The 24119-nt window shown below is 35.8% G+C and overlaps 1 protein-coding gene across 1 annotated transcript in view; it reads right to left on the reverse strand.

Moving 5' to 3' along the window:
* Positions 1 to 255: 255 nt before the first annotated feature.
* Positions 256 to 24119, reverse strand: part of MGAM (maltase-glucoamylase) — a 242917-nt gene continuing 219053 nt past the window's right edge. The window contains exons 59-70 of the mRNA XM_088452310.1: positions 23514 to 23652; positions 14676 to 14809; positions 13007 to 13041; positions 12805 to 12921; positions 11640 to 11788; positions 9017 to 9101; positions 8456 to 8512; positions 7169 to 7293; positions 5141 to 5229; positions 4925 to 4974; positions 1626 to 1790; positions 256 to 414 (exon numbers count right to left, since the gene is read on the reverse strand). Of these exons, the coding sequence (XP_088308436.1) occupies positions 343 to 414; positions 1626 to 1790; positions 4925 to 4974; positions 5141 to 5229; positions 7169 to 7293; positions 8456 to 8512; positions 9017 to 9101; positions 11640 to 11788; positions 12805 to 12921; positions 13007 to 13041; positions 14676 to 14809; positions 23514 to 23652 (1217 nt within the window). The 3' untranslated portion in view covers positions 256 to 342. The remainder of the gene's footprint in view (positions 415 to 1625; positions 1791 to 4924; positions 4975 to 5140; positions 5230 to 7168; positions 7294 to 8455; positions 8513 to 9016; positions 9102 to 11639; positions 11789 to 12804; positions 12922 to 13006; positions 13042 to 14675; positions 14810 to 23513; positions 23653 to 24119) is intronic.

The raw sequence follows: 24119 nt of genomic DNA on the forward strand, positions 1-24119 counted from the left end.
CTGATTTGCAAATAATTTTATATCTGTCATTTGCAGTTATTATTCATCTTCATATATACACAAATACTTTACATTTTTGTTTCCGGTGTACAGTATGTTATAAGTGCTACTTCTTCTATCTCCTGTTACACATTCTCTTTATGTACTGTGCTTACAATAAATAAAAAAATAATGAAGACATTTGTTGTTAAATACATTTATTAACAAATCTTTAATAGAACATGAAGCAATACATATTTAGATATTGATGTCTAGTATAAAAAAATCTGTCAAAGCGGAGATTAGTTATAAAATGGCATTTTCGTAGATGTGATGGATTTCAGAAATGAGAAACCTTTTGGTTTAGGTCTGCCATGTAACTGTAATAGGTTGTGCCAAATTATACTGCTTGTCTGTTAGTTGGATTTCTAAAACCTGGTAAAAGAAAGAAAAAACAAAAATGTTATACTTTAGACAATGTATTGCTAATATATTAAAATGTCTACTTACTTGTACTATCATCAAAATGATCTAACCATCTAAGATCTCAAATGGTTATACAGGATGAATAGCATGATATGGTCCGTAGGTAGTAAAATGTGGTTTTATTTGACAAACTCACTGCAATAGCTCGGTGGTATGACATGGTGGTGGGTATATCTAACAATAAACTACATGTACAAAACTACTGTATAATAATTTCCTTTGCCTGCACAAGTTTTAAAAAATCTTGGTTTGCACTCAAACAAAGGTAAACCAAGGAAGGAATGTGCGGGTTGTCAACTGAGGACATTTTCCCAAAAAAGTACCTGTAAATCAGAGACCCAATAACTGTATTTGATCAGACTCTTGCATATGTTGTTTAACACTAATGGGAAATATGGTTGAAGAATCCCTGTGAACTGATCATGTGTACGGTAATCGTCCAACTGCATTAAATGGACCAAAAATATGCAAATGTTCATGTAGAACATTGAAAAAAAAGTTAGCATATAATGAAGTAGGCAATGAGATGAAAAAACATAACTATGATGATGATCTGGGGAAGTTTGCTCATACGGGCTTTAAAAATGTCCTTAGACATTTCTATCTCTGTGGCACACAGACTATAGATACACACATGTAGATCTGACACTAATCTTCTACTAGCAAGCCCTAGAAATGAGCTACTGGTGATTAAGGCCCTTCATGAGAATAAATTATATTGCATCCCATCCCAAAATGTGAGCTCTTACCTAGCCTTCTGTATCTATGAGGGCCTGGGAATACATACATCTTGTCGACATTCATAATGTCAACAAGACCTAGGTTGTCTCCAGAACTCTGGTGCTGGGATGTCAACAAGTGTGAAATGCTACTGAAAGCATTTTCACGGGCACCGGCAGTACAACTGCCAATGCTACAGAATGATTAATGATCATGTTTACAATTGCACTGCTGGTGTCTTTATATAGCATTTCATACTTTTCGATCTACTGTTGCCAGTGTTCCAGGGTTAACCTAGCTCTTATCCACATTTTGAATGTCAATAAGACAACTACGTACCAGGGCCTGCATCAATAAATGCCTTTATAAGTACAATGTTTACAACTGTTAATAATAATTGTACCAATATTTAACTATTTACATTATGCTACTGCACTTACCTCGTTTTCTGCTTTAAAATTAGTAATAACATCAGTGGCACCATTATATAAAACTGAAACACTTCTTGCATTTACTCCAGGGCCCCAAATGGAAACATGTCCAAGATGTAGAGGATTTGCTTGAGATAGGTAATTATTTGTAGATATTGTGCTTGTTACATTGTTCTGTGGGAAGGAGGAGGGAAACAAACAGATAAATATGCAATATAGGCTTTCACACATACAGAGAGCCTGATTCAGCAAGGAACGCATGCCAGCAGATGCACGCACTCGTCCACTGCGAGAATATGCTAATCAATGCATACGCACGGGACCGCAACACAAGATGGAGATGCCCAGCCCCATATTAAGCCATCCATCTCCCATTAGTCACAGCCTGATCAGTATGCAAGATATCGTAAACATCGGTATCATCGAGAACCATCGGACTCACACACTCAATAGTGGTTGACCTGACCTGTCGCAGGATTTTGGCCGCTTCTTGTGTACAGCTTATGGTATGGCTGCCTATGAAGCCACACTGCCTTAATTATGCATGCCCCTATAACGGCATTATAACGCCTGTGTTCGCCTGACCACCCCCCATCACCACCCACAAACAGCACTTCCTGTTAATCAATATCAGAAGGGTCTGCGTGCACACTGCGTGTAGTCTGCGTACCATAACCTGATTGCACTCGCTAGTTCACGTACGCGCAGTGCGATGCATACGTATGCGCAGTGCGAATTAATCGACCAGTTGTGTGTATTCTCTCCCTTGCATTCCTTGCTGAATCAGGCCCAGAGTAACTTAACTGCTATGTAAGAGAACCAGGTGTCAAGTCTTCAGTTCATCAGAACTTACTACACATTGAAAATATAACTAGACAAAAAAAGTAGAACTGTATTGATATTTTGAGCAGAACATGACATGAGAGGCTGATAGTACGGTAGTATCTGTCAGTTAGAAAAACTCAAGTTTGGTTCAATAGTATTTTAAAGGTGAAAAAATGCAGATTAGACCTCAAGTGAAATAGGAGATGAGATCTGTTAAGATGCTATTAATACTGTGGGATGGGTTAGAGGATGGGGTAGGGAGGCTGTTTAAGGTACAGGGATAGCCAAGGAGATCCATTTTACCTTTTAGTCTGTGGATCAAACCAATATCCACACTTAGGGGGAGATGTATCAAAACTTTCAGAGAGATAAAGTGTAAAACACTTGGACACATAGCAACTAATCAGCTCCTAGCTATCATTTATCTAGCACAGTCTATGAAATTAGATTTAGAACCTGATTGGATGATATGGATAATTTCTCCACTTTATCAATCTCAAAGTTTGATACATCTACCCACAGTGAGGGAGCCATTTTACACAGGCATAAAGAGTTTCTATTTTCTTTCAGGTGATTCTATGGTCACCCCATTCAGCAGATGGGGAAACTGTCTGGACAGATTGTTTGCTAAATCATTAACACCTTTGTTCTTCTGTGAGCTTACTTGTCAGTTTTACTATTTCTGTGTAATATTGTATTTTATAGTAGATTGTGTTGTTTTATTTGTGCAATTGTATATGTTATATCTTTTCCAGTATTACTTACTGATTTGTGGTTAATTTCCAGGTAAGATTTACTTTTATAGAACTTTAAGCCGCCTTGTTCTTCATATTGAAAAGCAGATAAGTATTTGGGTAGATAGACTTCAAGCACAGTGAATACCCCATCTTTTGCCACCAGTTCAAATTAAAGGCTCCTGCATAGCCTCCCTTTCACTAGCAGCTAATTTAGGGTACCCTCCCTATTAAGGTTGTACAATTTTTAAATTTGAATATTGTAATAAATCTAGCACCAAGAGCTCCATTATGCTTGTGACTCGCCACCACAAAAGTACAAACTGTGATATATTTCCTCTCCAATTTCATGGTAATGGGATTGTATGCAGTGGGGCCACCCCAATATAAGTGGTGTGAGATGGTGTCCGCAAATGCTGTTGCTCCCACTCTTTTTGCAGTTCATTAATTATTGCTCCTTTTGCCATAGCCATATCTTTGTTTTTTAGGGCAAGGAAGGCATCAGCCATGCAGCAGCTTATGACATTCCATGCAAACAGGGAACTGGAACATTGAACTCAAAAGAAGTTCAAAATTAAAATGTTACAATTCCAATAAATGTACCCCTTTGTGCTCAACATGCAACGTTATATAGTTTATATAGTTAATGGCTTGATAGAGCACTACTAGTGCAGTTCGCTTAAATGGATGATGTAACTACATAATGTTATTATCGGGTGGGCAAAGGTTAATAGATTATTTTCTTTTAATCATTTTTTAGTTTTATTGCAGAAACAGTTACAAGATGACTGAATAGCCATTGTTGAATGTTAAAAATTATGTCTAAGATCTCTTATCAATAAATGACAGCGTGAATTAAAGAACAGTTTTCCAAGATGCGGTACACAGTACCAAGAAACCCCAGATCACATTTACAAACTGAAACTTATATTACTTCCCTTGGGAGTGCTCCCTATTGTGTTGAGTAGTAAGTGGTTTTATTTTATGTTATATATCAATAATGGAGGGATTTTTTTATTTCTTTTTTACAGATGTACCTGATACTGTTCAGGGATCACAGAGTAGATCATAGAGGAGGATTCTGTAGGTGGCTTATAATAATGCATTCTGTTAAGAGCTCTTCCAGCACAAGTTGGAGACTAATTCTTATACTATATACACAGTAGTCACTGTACTTATTTCCTTTATTTCTTTTTTCCAGTTTGTGCAACATTAATACATTGCTCTTATCCCCTGATCCCATTATACAGCAATTACCTTACTTTTTCATGCTTAAAGGATACATATGAAATAGACAATCATAATTTGTCTTGCATACATTACTTTTACTTACAAAAGCTAAGAAAGGATGATATCAAATTCTAATATTACAGTATATGTTTATTATGGGAAAATGGAAGGGTTTTCCATTACATTTGCTGAATAATTGTAAATAAATGCATTACAGCTATAGAATACATTTACCCCAATATCAAGGAAGTGTCCACATACTGAAAGGATAAAAGTAATCTATTGCTGGATTTTGATACTTTGTCATATAGTTACAATTGGTTAATTATTTAAATGTGTTTTAGTAGATTTTATGTTTTTTTTGCTCAAAGGTACAGAAGTAATCTTTACATAGAAATCCTTAAAATCCAAGTATTCTGGATAATAGACATGTACTAGAACATAAAAAAGAACTTTTTTATTTTACTGAAAATTGTTCTGAAATGAGAAATAGTTTCTATCAATATGAACAGCACATACCTTATCCGCACTGAATGTTCCCAAGAAATAATTTGGCTTTTCTATTGAGTCTGCAAAATAAATTATTAGTAGTCATGTTAGCATATTACATGGATCTTGTGTTTGTTTCCCCTGCTACATCTCATACCATTCAGAAAAAGTTTAAATACTGAAAAGTTGTTTCTTACCGTATGTACTGAAACAATTGTTTAAAATGTAATTATTAGTTGAACCCACCTATACTTTCTCCATCATCCCAGAAAAGATTGCCACGTGCTTTGCCTTGATCATCCAAGGCAACTATTAGTCCCATAAATTTCTGCCGACTGCAATCACAACAAATTCATGTTATTGAATGTTATACTACTTAATATTATATTTCTTCTTGATTAGACATCTATTAACTAATTTGCAAATCCATGTCCAAACATCAAAACATTGTATTATGAAAATACCGTCCAGCAATTAATTTCCAATAAACCAGAAAAACTTTTAGATTCCAACACTTAGACCAGGGATAGGCAACCTGTGGCACACCTGTTGCTGTGGAACTACACATCCCAACATGCAATGCTACAGCTTTTCTGACAGGACATGCTACAGGTTGCCTACCCCAGACTTAGACAACATCTTAATATAAACTTTATTTGAAAAAAAAGACAACTGCAGAAAACCCTCGCCTAAGACTTTAATAAATGAATGAATAAATAAAAGAAAAAACTTTAAATATTACTAGAGGTTACCTTGCAGTAAAATGATTACAACTGGGAATCAGAAAACTATTACCATGCTGGCCACCTGTGACTCACTGGCAGGTGAAGGAGAGTCTGCAGCCCACTTAAGCACTTGTGTTTAGGTATTGAGAAAGAATTGTCACTTTATTGTATTTATTTTTATTTTATACAGCACAGAAACTGTAAAATCATTACCGTCACTGAGGTCAAGAGTGTCCTTAAAGTGACTCTGCTATTTTGATATTGGCAGTTAATTACATAATTGTATTTGATATTTCACTTATTTTGTTCCTCTTTTGTTCCGAGGTGTTTTGTAGTAATTTCATAGTGCCGGCAGGAAAGGATGAGGTGGGGAGCAGAGTCTCAGCAGCCACATCATGATGCTGTTAGCACTGCTATTTCGGGGCATCTTATAGAACCTTTTATTGCCAATATGGCAGATTTCATGTCTTCTATTTTCAATATGCTGCAGGAATTTTCTAGGGACAGTATTGTCTCTGAGCATTCGGCTGCATCAGAGCAGATTCATAGTATGCCTGCTGCTACTCTTGGTCATGGGTCTAAGGCTGCTGCAATATTTCTGGTTCTTATGGAATGCTTGTCCTAGAGGGAGAGGGAGGTCCAGTGTTTGTCACCTGCACAGCCGATGGCTCCACCTGCAGCAGCCCCTGTAGCACCTTTTATAGGTGAAGTTTTTGCATTTATGATCATGTCTTCCTCTATAGATGCTGTGCCTTGGTTACTGGGCCAGCTGTGAGCAGTTCTGCTATCCCTTCTTTCCCTTCTTTCCCTTCAGGCCAGTTGACCTCCCTGGCCAGCCAGTTCTGTCAGGCTATGGGGTCTGCTAGATCTCCTTTTTCTTTCCCTCTTCCTGCTGCTTCTTTTGCTGCTTCATGAACCTCTGCTGCATCTGTTCCTGTAGAGGTCACAGTTGTTGATCCAGTCTCTGAGTTGGAGCCATCCACTTTATCTGCACAGGATGGGTCTCCCCCATCTTTTGGGGATTCTGTCAATGATATTTGGAATGACTTTTGAGAGCATAATACAGAGGATGCTTTATCTCAATTATCCATGGATGACTGTCCCGGCACTGCAGGAATTATTCATTATTCAGGTTTAATGATCTCACTAGTTCTTAATTATTGACTCTTCTACATTAGATAGTTCCAAGAGGTCCAGGAAATGAGCAGCAACATTTACTAGATGTGAGGCAGTCAGGAGGGATATTGCTTACTACATAATGACTTATGTGAAAAATCAAAATAACAGTAGAGGGCCTGGTGACAAATGTTTTTACGAATAGTTTGTTTAAATATAAAAAATGCATCTTTTAACATTGTTACAGTATATGGGTATGATGTGCATTATTATTAATAAAGTTTTATATGCTTTAAAAGAAAGATTATAACAATAAATAATTGTAACTTTAAAAAGAGTAAGTTTTAAACATTTACAAAACAGTTTAATTATTCTATGCTGTATGAGAAACTTCAGATAAGACAAATAATTAAAGTGCACTTATTGTACTCACCTATAAAAAGTGTTATTAGCAGATTCCTGCCATGGTATGATATATCCACCTCTAACATGAAGGTTAATATACTCAAGGGGAGCTGGCAATGTTACCCATTTACCACTTTCAGTAATTACTTTTCCCTACAATGGAATGTGAATAAAGAGAAATTACACTGTAAATAAGTTGGATATTTGAACTTTGTGACACATTGCACTGAATTACTGTAAACCACACAGTCTTGCTGCATCTGCTTAAAAGGAGCCTCAGATCATTACTCTGAGCTATTGGGGAGCATTAAATCTCACTTCCCACTTTTCTCCTCTCATCATGATACTACCCCGCCACATGCATGACTGGGCAGAGCACAGTTATCACATTCTAATGAGCTGATTGGCTACAAATAAAGCTATATCTGCCCTCTTCAAGACTAGGAAATAAGGACATGCTGAAGATGAAGATTAATAATAAGATCGATTGAGACTTCTTGTTGAATAAAACAAGGGATAGCCCATGTCTGAGATGTTTATTTCAATAATATTGTTAGTAATCCCAAAACCTTATTATATTGTTTCCATATAGTGAAAATTATGGATTTGATAACATTGGAATCTTTAGCTATTATTTCCCTTTACCTGGACCAAGTGAGCATATTTTCATCCTAATTGCTACTGAACACACTGACAGCATTCAACGGCTGAATAATCGGAGTAATTAATTAAATTTGTTACTTCTGTATTTTTTCTATGAATAATGACACAAATATCAATACTCTGATCAACTTAGTGTACTGTTGTCCAACTGACACCTGTTTGTGGCCCCCAGCATGATATAAACAGAAACCAGCAGTTTCAATATGGCATTATCTATTAGGATCACAGCATAACTAGTTCATCAATTTCATTTTAAGTCCTGTATTGTTTTGTTTCAACTGTATTTGTTAATTTTAAGAGTTTTTTTTAAATGAAGCAAAAATTCTTCATTTTAAAAAGTACAGTAACTTAATTTAAACAATTAGACTGTGTTTTCTGCCTTGAACTCCCGGATTTCTAACAATATGCAAAGCTTCAACTTGTCTTTGCTGCCTTTGAATAGTGGGGCTGCTGGTACCATAATTATCTACTACAGATATGTTAAGTGATTGCATTATAATATTTGCATTCACTTTAGAAAGGAAATGACAACAACAAAAATAGCAATTACTACTTTTATTATTTTTTTTAAATGTGCCATGTCCATAAAAAAAGTTATAATTTTGGAAAATATACAATTAGATTCTAAATCAAGTCAACATAAAAATCTTACCGTGTGATAATCATACCAGCGAGCATTTGGTATATATGCCTCCACTGATCTTTGATTCTTAAATAAAGCAGAATGTGGGTATTAAAGGCTAAATAGAAGAATACTTTATCATTACAAAATGGAATTGCACACAACAAGCCAAGGCTTCTGTACTGTGCTCACACTACGTGATTTGCATTTGACAATCAAAATTATAGTTATTATAGTTATCCTCATCCACACCCATACACAGTGGCCCTAGATTGGGTCAAGTTAAATTAACAATGTTTCACCATACTTCGATCATCCTATAAGGTGTCTGATGAAAAAACTTAGCACAGCTGCTACCTCTAGTGAAGATGATAAAATGCATATTTTGTTTTCTGAATCATTGTTCAATGGATCAAGATTGAATTTACTCCTTTCTAGTTCCTAAACCCATTTTAAAACTGTGATGCTGACAAAAACAATGAGGTTCAGTAGAAATACAGTAACTATGGCAAAAATGCTAAGACTAAGCAACATGTTTTTAATGGAAAGCATGGTTATGTAAGATTAAATTGTGGAACTAAATGTACTCACATCCTCAAGAACTGGGCTGATCATAAAAGCTGGTCCCCATAAGAACTGTTTGTAGACATCCCATGTTACTTTATCAGAGGTAAATCTGGTAAGAGTATTTGAAAACATTGTTAAATTGGGCAAATAATTATTGAAATTCTACAGTTATTGAAATCATATCAAGTATATATATATATATATATAGATAAATATATATATATATATATATAAAATGATACACAACTGATCCGGCACTCCCAATGTATGGTATAGATATACCTGCTCTGGTGCCCTCCTTACAGGGAACAGCGCCCCCGATATATATATAGCAGAATGTACTGTGCATCCTGAGGAAGGGACGGGAGGTCCCAAAACGTTGATGGATTAAATTTCTGCTTTTGCATATTCTGTTTGAAGGTCTCTGAGTGCCACCTCTGTGTGCTATATATATATATATATATATATATATACATATATATATTTACACTATGTGGTTAACACTTACAGAGACAAATTCCACAAAAATAAATTTTGCTACATATTAAACATTTATGTTACTTGTATAGTATTATTAATATTTAACTGTTTTGTATTAGAATTTAGGCTATAAACTGGCAAAGTGGAGAGCTTGATATTTGTAGGATATTGATATTAGAGGATGATGATATTGCTAATATATATGACTTTTTTCAGGGTAAAAGAGCTACTGTATCAAAATATTCACTACTAAAAATGTAATCCTCAACTTAAAGTAAACAAATAAAAAAAGTTAGCAAATAAATAAATAAACAAACAAATAGCAATAAGACACAAATCTTTCTCAGCCTCAGAAGAACTCAAAACTATGCAGTCTCAAAAATTAACTTACAGTATTGGGGCTCTCAAATCTGCTGCACCACTTAGAAGGTACATTGGTAATATATTGATACCCATGATTAAACTTTCATTTTTTTATTTTTAGAATGTAGCATCTAATATTAGCAATATGTCTATACATTTTCATATATCACCATCTGTTTCCAAATGACACCAGTCTAATGACCTTTCATAGTAAGCTCATTAGGAGCATTCAATGTCTATTTTGTTGGCATTCTGAGAATTCAATGAGGATATGCAAATGAATATGTTGTTGCAGGATAATCATTTGAAGTGGACTTGCTGAGCAATAAAGAAATGAATAATCCACATATAGATAAACACATGCTACATTTATTGTTTGTGACAATGGTACTGTACCTGGCTCCCTTACATCTTTGACTGCTTGTTAGCATACAGTCTTGTTTGTTATTGTGTTAGATATTAATTGTCAAATTATATATTGGCACTATATATTTAAATGTCAATAAATATGTTTTTTTGCCTAGCTCAGAATGCTACCCTGGAAATGGAGGGATAGTAGCAGGTCATGTTTAATCTATTGAACAAAGAATAATACTGTGAGCCACATATATAGAGACACCCAAGGCTATTTTTCTGGAAAAATAGGTTCAGAAACTGATGGTGGAGCTACTGGGGGTTGAGCTACAGAAGAACAATTATATATATATATATATATATATATATTATATACTTATATATATATATATATATATATATATAATCCATAATGAAAGGCGGCAATCAAAGTCTAATAAATCCATTAGTAGACTCTGAGTGCCGCCTTTCATTATGGATTATATTGATTAGGGGTATAAACCCCACAAAGAGGGCACCAGAGCAAGTTTGGCTATTTTCCCCTGCTTACTGGAGTGCCGGAGGATTACACAATATATATATATATATATATATATATATATATATATATATATAGTATCTAGAAAAGAAAGCACTCAAAAGAGCCTTTAAAATAATACGTATCTTCTAGAGAATACATTTTGGCCCAGTACATTACATCACAGGTAATGAGGGGATCAGGAACTGAGTTCCTGCTGAAATATAGCACTGGCGATACCATTGGAGATGTTAGTGAATTGGTCCAATATTGCAGGTCCATCCATGTCTAGTGCAATGTCTGAGAATGGTTCAATCTTAAGGGGCCTATCAATTAGCAGATAAAATGAACGATTGAATGATATATCGTTCAAACGTTCATAATATCTGCTAATGGATAGGCCCTGAACGATGACAGATGCGTACTCCCGCGGCCGATAAATCGCATCTATCATCTGTCCAACATGTTGGTTAATTATCGCATATAGCTGTATGATATTAGCAATAACGTGCAGTTTATATGCGGTAAACGATGAACAACCAACGATGACAGATAGTTGCAGCTACAGAGCGCTGCAGAGAAAAAAATCCACTCCCTGAATGATGTCATGCGATATCATTCATCATTCGTCATTTGCCAAAATCTGTCATGTACATGACAGATATCATTCAGCACAGCCGCTGGAATTTTCAAGGGATATCTTTTGTCTTTCATCGCTCAGAAATACATCTGCTATTAGATAATTTCAGACAGCAATAAATCAGGTTGATACATTGCAACTGCTGGCCATTGTATGGCCATCTTAAATCAGTGTGGCATAACCATGAATCCAATCATATATCATTATACATGAATAACTAAAAATTAGAAATGAAACAGTAAAAATTAAATTAACAAGAAGAATATATTTTTTAGAAAGTATAGACAACTTACTCGTGTAACAAGGGACGGACAACAGTGGTTCCCAATGTGTGTGCTTCAAACAATAGAGTGTAAAGGTATGGCAAAAGTTTGTATCTGATGTTGAGAACATTTCTAGAAATGTTTTCAAAGTTTTCATCAAAACTAACAGGATCTTGTCTCTGAAGAAATAAAGATGAAGGTGCATAATTAATGTTATTTGAATTCATATAATAAACTTTTCTAAAGCACTGTGATCTTGTATATACCACAAACCAATGAAAAATAATTATCATAATAATAATGGGTGATCAATAAATATCAGGAATATGAAATGTTTTCAGGCTTTTTTTAACAATAATTTGTATTGAATTTTTGTTCCTTTTTTTCAAACAAAAAAGAAGGGGTACAGAAAACAGAGAATGGAAAGAAAAAACATAGGGGTGGTGCAGGCAAATATCAGTCAAAAAAATCAAAACATCACATTAAACCAGAAAACAAATCAAAATCAGGGTATGACATACACAAATAGTAGAGAACACTCCATTTCAGGCTTTTTAATAATTTTCAGTAGTCAAGCTGGCATTATCTAGACAGTGATTTTTAACGACATTTTGACTATACAAAATGGTTTGCCATCCAGCTCTGATAGAAGCTGCCATATTGCTTAAGTCAAGTACATAAAGACTATAATAAAAAAATAATGATTAAAGTAATGAGTATGGTCCTGAGATCAGCACTGAGGAAATAAAATATTAATTTAATGCTTTTCAAAGTGTTTTATTGAGTTGTAATCATGGTGTGTATGTGCACTGTGTCTCTACAAGGCTTGGTTACATTATCCAAGCTATAGATAACATGATCATCTAATTATTAATAACCCAGATAATTAACTTATTATTTGTGGCATAGTGAAATGATATTGAGAAGGAGAGAAAAAAGGTAACAGGTCATTTATTTCAGCAGAACTTTAAGTTTTCAGTTATATTTTATCTAAAGTACTTAACGAATGGCCCCAATTACAACAATGTCTATAATGTATGTAAATAAAATTGATTCAAAATGTTGATAATAGAGATCTTTTCATTGTTTAGAATTACATGATTTGTGCTTTTTAAGTTATTATTACAAGTTACTTCTTAGTCCTACATCCTATTCTACATTTGAGCCCTTTGTACAAGTTTTCCAAGTAACATACAATGTAGTCTTTTCCATTGTGATTTCTAGCATAAGGGTAGAATGCTCCAAGCTCCATCCAGCGAGCACATAGCTCATATGTAGTGTTTCCAAAGAAACCACAAATGTCTGCACCAGTCTACAGAAATGAAAACAATATATGTATTAGTCAATGCTGTTTGCAGGAGAATATCATTTGCATATAAAAAGGAAAATTTGCTTACATATGACATTCCAAAAAGACTAAACTCCATCATACCTGTAAAATAAAGAAAGACATTTATTTTAAATAAATTATCAAAATAACTGTACTCTATAATTTATGATATTTTGGGGCATATTTACTAATTATTGGGTTTTAGAACTGATAATTAGAATTTGGTATAGACATTGTTCATGGCAATAAGATATTAACATTTGCCTGAATGTGCTAAAAATCAGATGCAGAAGAGGTGCTCTAAACGGGGCCTGTCCCGCCAATGTGTGAAGAAATTATTACAAAAACAATCATTTTCAGGAACCCTCTCCCAGTAATTTTGTGAAATGTTGGTCATAGGCTACTATTGGGTACACCATCTGGAGATGGCATTATACAATTGGGTCCAAGCTCCTTGGTAAACCCAGCACCCCCTATAGAAACCTATGGGGGCTGCGGCTGTTGTTGGAAATGGAGGGACCACAGCATATATCGGAAATATCTGGTGTGGTTCCTCCATGATACATTCGGTGGATACTTAATATTTGTGGATATCCCCTGAAAACTTCATGGGTTTGCTATCTCTTATTAACATAAATAGAACCTACAACCTTTAGTGAATAAACTCTGACCATACCTCCCGGAAACAACTCTCAGCCCGACCAGTCCTGTCATAAAGCACCATGCAGCAATATTAATCTGCACTTTTTTTGTACCCATCAGTTAAATTTTTCACATACATCCTTCTTAATTCTATACAAACTTATCTAGTACACAGACAATAAGCATTGTCATTTAAAAATGATGGTCAAATTTATTTGATAGATCAAATTGAAATTTTAATTATTCTGATTGAATTTATTTAAGCTAAAGTTAAAGTTGCTGTAGTATGGTAGTCAACCAAGAACAGATGACAAACAAAAACAATCATACAATTCAAACATTAGCTGCAACTCTCCATGAATCAATAAAACACACTGGTGGACTTGTGTTGCTACCCAGGAGGGACATTTATTTGCCTATTACATCATATAAAGGGGAGCGCATCCACTAAAGCATAAGCACATGTAAACAATGCAAGTGTTGCACCATCACCGAACAAGCAAAAGACATTTATTAATACACACAGGGAGGGATGGCAAGATTTACAGAAGAAAGGAAAAAAACTACTAACTGACAAGCTTAACACCTAACTGGTTAAAATTCCTTTCACTCATTTTCCAAATATAATCTTAAAGGAGCAACAACCAAAAACAGTCTTAAAGGGGTCTTGCTTGAAAATCCTAGGGGTTTCATTATGCTCAGCCAGATCCCCAGTCAACATATTAAGGATATAACTACATAATTGAAACCCATATCAATTCATTGTATCTCAATCCGTAGCTTAATTTTCTTATCTAATGGGAAATAAAGTGTTACATATAATTATTGGTGATATTGGTGAAGGAAGACAGACTCAATCTACCCTCTACTTCCTAACTACAGATGAGGCACTGTGACTAGTTCCAGTCATTAAGGAAAAGGTTCAGGAGTATGGCCTTCAAGGTTCATATGGTAAAATCTCATCAGACAAAACTTTGTTGATATCTTACTATAACTATTACTATCCTATTTATTATTTATATGCATATACTGGACACAAACAATGCAGCAAAAACTATTTCACATACATCAAATATGTTCAAATAATTGCTTACCGATAATAGATTTATCAATCTGGTTCCAGGCAGCTGAATTATCTCCTAGCCAATGTCCTGCCCACTGTCCAACTGTTGGAAATGTAGAGCGGCTGACAACAATTCCTCTCTTTCCAGTTATGTTGTGCAGAACACTTTTAGGAGACAAAATAAATAATTATATATATAAATTCAATAATTGTAAACTAGAGTATGAATTTAAAGTGAACTACATTTTTCATTCCTTTATTTTTCATTAATATGTGCTAAAACTAAACTGTTTTTCAGCAATATACAACATTTTCATTAAGATGTGCAACCCAATGAGCATGATCAGGAACAGAGAAAGTCATTCTCAGCAACCAAGTATAAAATGATGATCCGCTTAATAATTTGTAAATACTCTGATGACTTCATCTTGTCATCATCACAAATTATTAATATTATTTAGCAAATGGTCAAAAAGATGACTCAGGAAACAAATGATTAAGATAAAGAAATGCATATGTATATATAAATATATATATATATAAATCCACAGACACAGCTGGTATATAATTCAATGATTCAAGACCATTTTATTGTCTCGTCATCAGGATAAACAATACAGTACATACTGACCTTATAATACCCTCCACCGTCACCACATGTTCTGCTGGAAAGCGAGACTGCCGATGGACGCTGAGAACCAACGTCATCATCTGCCGCCCGCTACCATGGCAACACATAATGCATAAACAAATACGACCCCTCCTACAATCTCCCAACACATAACACTATCCATATAAAATACTTTTTTACTCCAAGGAGCTAAAACATTGTTTAAAGACTATGCAAATTACAAAAATTATGTCATCCTATCAGTATATAAATAAAGGTATCATCCTATCAATATATATATATCAATTAATAAATTCTGTACTAAACTCCATCATAGAAAATATATTATAAAGCAACACATGACCATCAAAGAGCCTTTTAAATCAAGCAATGCAGACCCATACTTTTGTTAAGCCCCTTAGGTGATAAGGTCTCTAATCTATGGATCCATTGAGTCTCACAACGCAGAAGTTTACCGGCACGATTACCTCAATGTAAAGAGTCAGGAATGTGATCTATCAATATAAACCTTAGGGTGGACAAATCATTTCCTGAACTCAAAAAGTGCCTAACAACCGGTTCGTCACTATGGCCATTCTCCAGTGCTGACTTAATGGCTGAGCGGTGCAATGCCATTCTTTCATGAATGGTGCACTCCATCTTCCCCACATAACTCAATCCACATGGACAAGTGATCAAATACAATACAAACTTCATTAAGCATGTTAATCTGTATTTGATTGCCAATCACTTCCCACTGTGAGGGTGTCTAAATTCAGTGCCAACATTTGTGTAGCGACATGTAAGGCAGTTGAGACATCAGAAGCATCCTGTCTTTAAAGACAAATAATTTGAGCCAGTAGCCCCATTAGAACCTAAGCCTGTAACATCCATTCTCATGACAACATTTTTAATATTACGTTGCTTCATATAACATGGCATGATATGTGTATCCTTCAAGTTTAATGAATCATCGGATTGTACAATGGGCCACAAATTCTTGGACAGTCTACTGATCTCCTTACTCCTTGGGTTAAAATGATTAACCATGGTAGCTTTTTCTCAGGTTTAGATCTGTTGTGTCTACATAGGAGATGTTCCCTAGGGATCCGCATGGCACGTCCCTTAGCTTCAATCAAAGCCCCATGCTGATAACCTCTTCTAAGAAAATTCTGAATCATCTTACCCATATGTATTTTGGCAACCTCTGGATTGCTACAAATACATTTGGCATGCATAAACTGAGAATTACAGTAATCCATATTTACATTGTTTGGGGTGAAAACTACTTGCATGTAAAAGTTTTTTCTGTCTGTAGGCTTTTGAAAAAGTGTAGTTGCAATCCTGCCCTCTAACAAACTCACTTCCACATCCAAGAAGATAACTCTATGAACATCAATGGAATAACTAAATTAATGGGGCTAGATGTTGCATTATGGCCCTCCATGAAATCAAATTGTTGTTTAGAGCCCGACCAGATCAAAAAAAGGTCATCTGTATTGCGACAATATGTCCTAATGCATCCTGCTATAGTCTGATTGCTGAAAAATATCCTGCATTCCTCCACAAGCATATAAGCATTAGCATACAACGGGGCTACATTGGACCCCATCGCACAACCGGATATCTGTAGGAAAAACCTACCATCACACAGAAAAAAATTATGTGTCAGCATCATTTTCAGCAATTATATTAGCAGATCCACATCTGGTCCCTTATATAACTCATTTTCAACAACCAATGTACGTACTGCTGCAAGACCCTCACTATTAATAATAATAGTGCATAGATTTGAGATGTCTATACTGCACAAAAAATAATCAAGCACAACCAAAGTACCTAGCGCTATTCAAGCAGGGGTATCAAACACCAGTGCAGCAGTAAAAAAGAGGTAATTGTCAACCTCACTAGCACAAACAAAATGGTAAGAAAACTGCGCTCTAATATTAATGTAGGGACATATGGTACAAACAATTATATATGGATGTAGAATAGTTTAATAAATCTAAAAATTAATCACAATGAGCATTTCATATAAAAAGCAATACAATAATAAGCACATATACATGAATACATAAACATACACATCAACATACATAGAAAAATGCCACAAATATATAATTCTATGTAAGACATATAATGAGTGGCATTGAAGTATCAAAGCACAAGTTGATCAGACACCTATAGGATTGTATCCCAATGGCCAGATACAAGTTGCAACATAGAAACTAATTGGAAACATAGTAAAGCTGTTTTATATCAAGATTGAATGAATGTTCAAAAAATTTAAATATAAAAAATAGGATTCCTGGGTGAACAGATTAAAATAACTGTAGTTAATACCAGTTCTCTCTGAGGATATATATTGTATATTAAGGTGCCCGTCACAATCATGAATATTGCACTGTGATATAGATCGAGGACTCAGCAATCAATAGTGCTCCAGCCTTAATGGTAAAACACAGTCCTGTTGTGGTATACCAATTAATACATAGCAGTCCTGAAAGAATACTCCAATAGGTGTAAGAAATAATTCAGGAATACTGCTGGTTGCCTGTGACCAATAATATATCTGAAGATTTATCAAGACAGTAGTGAGTACCATTCCTTAAGTTCTGTGTGTACTTAGGAATGGCACTCACAGTCAGCAATTCTATATGCAGATCCACATCCAGTCCCTTATATAACTCATTGTCAACAACCATTGTACGTACTCCTGCAAGACCATCACTATTAGGAATAATAGTGTATAGACTTGAGATGTCTATACTGCACAAAAAATAATAACCAGATAATTCACCAACCTCCATTAATTTCTTCAAGAAAGCAGTTGTGTGCAATAAAAAACAGGAATATTGGTAATACATGGTTGCAACAGGACATCAAAGTACGTGGAAACAGCCTGAAATAATGAACCCCTCGCCGCTATTATGGGCCAACCAGGAGGACATATGATGCTTTTATGGAGTTTCAGCAGTGTATAAATCAGGGGAACAATACGGTGAGCAGAAATTAAAGCTGTCATCAACTCCTCATTAATCAAACCCATCTGCACAGCCATAGTCAGCAACAGAGTTAACTCCTTACAAAATTTTATCGTAGGGTCCCCAGAGAGTAATTTATACACTGAGCCATCGGCCAACTGTCTTTCTACCTCAGCCTTATATACAGATAAATCTTTAATTACAATAGCCCCACCCTTATCCACGGGGCAAATTATAATATCTGTATAACCAGACAGATCACGCAGAGCTACCCATTCCATTTTGCTCAAATTATTATACCGTACACATGAATCATCTATTTTTCAAAGATTCAATACCAGAATATAACATACGAGTAAATGTACGTATAGACGAATTGACAGAATATGGTTCAAATGAGTTTTTTCTGTAGCTTCCTCAGCTGACTGGAAATATGAATCCCACTATGCTCATTCGTCCCACCACTGGCTTTGGCTCCTTTATAATATTCATGCAGCTTTAGCTGACGAGAAAGTTTGTATTTCTCCACTTCTCCTTGTAAATCGTTAAATTGAGCCCTGGGGACAAATGATAGACCCCTGCTGATCACTTGTAATTCCATATCAGTTAATGTATGTGAGGAAGGGTTAAACATTAGTGTCTCCGCTGCAGTGGGGGTCTGCCAACTTGCCCTCTGTCTTTTCCTCTGACCACCCCTTGTAAATTTGCCGGCGCTGCTTGTGGAACCATTTCGAGTGAGAACCCCTAAAGGGAGTGCAGATGCACCTGTATGCCTCATGGATTGCCCCTCAGAATCACCCATAGAGGGCATCTCCTGGGATGAGTCTATCCAGCCATCTTGACCAAGCACGCTTCTCCGTTGGTACTGGCCTCATTCATACTGTCCCCACTCCCTTGTACCTGCTCCTACCCAGTGGTATACTCTATTTTGCTCATAGTCCATATTGACTTTATCCAACTTTTTCTTTTTAAATGCGATAAGGTCACGCTTATATGTTGCCACTTGGCTGGTCAATTTCTCAATCCAATTAGTTGATACATTGGTTTATCTTTTCTTTTATCAGAGATAATTCCCTAGATGACTCTTCAATCACTAAAATCATCAGATCGAAGCTGCATTTATTCAAAACAGCAATCCATCTTTTTCAGAAGGAAACATTAAATTTACTGATGGTAGGAGAGTTATGCACCCTAAAGCCTCTAGGGATACGTTTTGCCTTATGATAATCACTCAATGATATTCCATGATACAAGAAATCAGGCTCTTTTTGTTTAAGGCGAATCCAGTCTTATACAAAAGCTCTAAAGGAGCAGCCTCCGTTTCATCAATTAGATATTGTTCAAACAAAATTGCCTCAGCTTCTGACTCTGAGAACCTGAGAACAGTTCCTTGTGTTTGCATGGCCAAATTCACATTCTCTGTCATGTCACCCGAATCATGAAGATCTGCCATCTCCAACAAATAACTGAAAATCCGACAATGTGTAGTATTCCAATAGAGAGATAACTCAAAGCTGGGTGCTGTTGCCCAGAGCAATTCAAGCTCGCTGTGTGAGCAGCAATGCTCAAATATACATATCACACAATAGGCAGCACTCCCAAAATCCAACAACAAAGATGCCGGTGCCCTCCTAGGTATCCCAAAGCTATCCAATAGATAGAGAACACTCAGGTGGCACTTGGTGTATAAATCCACAGACACAGATGGTGTATAATTCAACATTTCAATACCATTTTATTGTCTCATCATCAGGATAAACAATACAGTATATACTGACCTTATAGCACCCTCCACTGTCACCACATGTACTGCCAGAGAGCGGGACCACCGATAGAAGCTGAGAACCAACGTCATCATCTGCTGCTAAACTAAACTGTTTTTCAGCAACAGTTTCATGTGCAAGCCAATGAGCATGATCAGGAACAGAGGCCAAGTATAAAACGATGATCCGCTTAACAATTTGTAAATACTCTGATGACTTCATCTTGTCATCATCACAAATTATTAATATTATTGTGTAAGTGGTCAAAAAGATGACTCAAGAAAAAAATGGTTAAGATAAAGAAATGCACAAATGTATATCTATCTCTCTTTCTCTCTCTATATATAAATATCTGTGCATTATCACTTTGGGTTGTCCTTTTTAAAAAAAAATTACTAATCCAGCAAATTGGTCCTCCACAGTGTGTGCCAGGACATATGTCACTCAATTCCTTATATATGGACTGCAGCTCCCCTTTTATTTAACCGGGATTCACAGGGTATATATAATCTGTAAAAATGTAAGAAGAGAAAGGGGCACTCTATCTTACATTAATCAGTTTCATTAAGACATAGAAAAACACAAATCGATTGCGTCATGTGAGCAGGACTACAGTGCGGTGTGGAGATCCGGGAGGCCAGCAATTGAGACGGAGTATTGCTAGTGGGGTGCAGTATATTATCATGTGGTATCCAGCCCACAGAGCTTTTACACTTGGGACGAGTCCATTAATTTCATTGCCTGGAGATGTGTTTTTCTATGTCTTAATAAAACTGATTCATGTAGATAAAGGACCCACTTCTCTTCTTACATTTTTACAGAATATATATATATATATATTATATATATATATATATATATATATATATATATAGCCATCTACTGTATATACATGTGACCTATATGTGAAATAAGAAATTTATCTATTGCGGTCTCTAAATCTTGGTTGATAATGAAGCGTTGGCTCACTGCCAGATACAGCCTACTTTCAATCAAAAAGGGAAGTGACCTTGATATTTTCCTTCATTACAGTTATATTTAAATTAGCAAGGATTTTCAGGTCACAGATACCCATAAAATGCTCTTTCTTCCTTTTTTTTCTATCTTGCTCAATGGAGTGAAAATTAAACATCCCTAATGTACTGTCATTACATCTTACATTAACTGCCAAAATACTGTTTTAAGAAAGGACAATTAGCATAGATTCAAGATTATTTTAGAATTAAGAAATTGATTGAATTACTGTGCAATGTATGCTTGTGTGCAAATACTGTAGCAGTTGTCAGGTAGAGAGTGCTTTTATTCTGCCAATATTAAACTTGTTCATTTTAGTACAAAAATACTTGGTAAGCCAAAGAGCAATTCAGTTGTTTTGTAGAAAATACGTATTTTTTTATTATTAATGTTTTTAATTACCACTGTACCTGAGGCAAAATGCTTTAGAGATGAATTGTTTTGATTACTAAAAGTAATCAGAAGGTAATCAGGAGGTAATTCTAGCAGAAGAACGCTCTGAAAACACCAATATTTGTATGGAAGTTTTGACTATAAAATGTGATTTGAGACATTATGACCAAGAACTTGTGTCATCATATAACACAGGCTGAAAGAACGTACTGTGTTTAGATTGAAATGTAGCAAAATTTGAATACAGTATCACACAATGCATTCACAGAATAATATACACTAGCTAATATTTTGTTTTAAAATATGTTCTGTAAAAGACACCAGAGATGGTTTGCACTCGTCAATGGTTATTCCTGCTGTGGGGAACGGCAGGTGGCAGGACAATCAGGGAAGGAAACAAAACACTTGGAGCGCTGACAGAATTGGTATATAAATTTAAGGAGTAAAAAAGGCAGTCTATATAGTCAAATGAGCCTGATAATCCAAAGACACAATATAATATAAAATATAAAATAGAATTGTAGGCTCCTCGGAGTATATAGCAATCAATGATGGATCAAACGATACAACAATGAAACAATAATAAAATGTAACATGTGACATGTAAACAAAATATCAATTGAAGAGGGACCTGTCACATTATGTAAAATATAGAAAAGTCAGCACAGCTCAGCGTGCTAATATGTTTATGTGCAGAGCACATGGTATACTGCAGGGGATCAAATTGCAGTCACACATATATCTAGGTAATGGGAGGAGGGTCACCAATGGAGTCTTTAAATAGTAGTTGTAGATTAAGCTCCTGAGACCTTGATGTGCTTAGAATTGAAATAAGTAATAGAATGTTCTTACCCCCTGTTTTAGTCTGGACACCAATCAGGGCTCAGCTGGTCAACAGAGGATTTGCTAAGATCTGTGCACGCTACTTCAAAAAAAAAAAAAAACCTTACAGCCCCACAACCATTGACGGTGGAAACCATCATATCCCTGCCATCGATGTCATAACCATCTACCATAGGTAGAAAACTATTGATGGCTTTTGATGGCCATCTGTAACTACATGTAATTCTTATTCTAAAAGTTTATAGTGATATCTGTTGTGTGACTGCTATTATGGGGCAATAACTAGAGCCATTAAACAGCTAATCAACCACACAGGATATTATCAGAGTTTGTATCCTGCCTAATAAAGTTAAAGCCATAGAAGTTATGTTTACCAAGTTGTAAATCTAGTATACACTAAAATTTAACGTTGATAGAAATGACATCATAGCGGCTGCAACATGCACTTTAGATGTGACGTGAATGCACACTCCGTAGCCGCGATGATGGGACAGATCACCTAGAGAAGGAAAATGGGAATGGGGTAGTGTAATAAAATGGGAAGGGATTGGGTGGGGATGGAGCAGGATGGGATGGAGTGGGGGTGGCTGAGGTGACCGTGTTCATTTACTAGTTGGATATAAAATCAAAAACAAAGGAAAATCTGTCCCTTTCACAAAGCTGAGAGCTGCTGGCTTTGAGGTCCCATAGATGTGGCCGACTTTGAAAACAGGCAGATGTTCGAATGGATTTATGATCAGCTGCAATTGTTCATTCCTCAGGCTTGCCTTAGCATCTGCTTAATTTTAATATTGCGGGTACTCATAGTTGGGAGTAAATTCGCACCTGGCAAACCATATTGCAATACAAGTTATGCAAATACATTTATATTTTGCAAGCAGGATAAATACTGGCTTCTTCTGCATGGTAGACAGCTTTCATTTTATGCTGCAATTTAAATTTCAGCTTATGAAACACCACCTATCTCTAAATCTGCACATTTTAAATCTGCCCTACCTGCAATGAAAAATTACTTTACCAAAGTAGAAATTTACTCCTTTTTTAGCTCTGCTTCCAACTCGGAGACAGCCCCTGCACTTTTATGTATAGCTGTATAGTTTGCACAGCGGCTGCTAGATGTTGGAATACAAAGTTCTTTCACACCATTCTCTTTTGATTCCTAATAAAGTCTAAGCAATAGCAGACACACTTATCTGTAACAAACAATACAGTTCATTGCCTGTCTTTTAATACAAGAAATGAATCTACATAACTTGACTTACTCAAATGTTGGCTTAGCATGGGACCAGCCATACAGATTGTGGACATCATAGTGTCTCACCGGGGTGCCATCTGGAAGGAATTGTTGACTGTCCATGCATATAGTCTTGTGCTGCAATCCCAAATCTTTTGAATTCAGGGCTTGAAGAAAGAAAATACAGTAATATATTATTGTTAATTTAGTGCCTGGTCTTACAATAGCTACATATGTGTCCTCATACACCTAGACTTTTTGCGTCATATGGTGTAAGATGCCTGATGCAACAATGGCATTGATTCATGTGCTGCACACGTTTTCTTCAGTTTTATGTTGGTACGCATAGTGTACTAGGGGCCTGATTTAGTACCAATCGTAACTGCGATTGCAATAGTGATTACGCACACAGTTCAACTGCAATAGTATGCTAATCCACTGCGATCGCTATGCCACCACAGAACTACATAAGGAACGGCCACTTTACCTTACATACATCCATAATGTTTAGAAAGACTGTGAAACCATCGGTACAATCGAGTACCATCTCAGCCTCACGCACACTTGCAAAAGGTCAGACCTTGAATTGCTAACTTCAGCGCACGCTACGAGTCACTCATGCTGTGTAAGGCAA

The sequence above is a fragment of the Taudactylus pleione genome, unplaced genomic scaffold (assembly GCF_031769625.1).
Source record: "Taudactylus pleione unplaced genomic scaffold, aTauple2 ptg000037l, whole genome shotgun sequence".
In the NCBI taxonomy this organism is placed as follows: domain Eukaryota; kingdom Metazoa; phylum Chordata; class Amphibia; order Anura; family Myobatrachidae; genus Taudactylus; species Taudactylus pleione.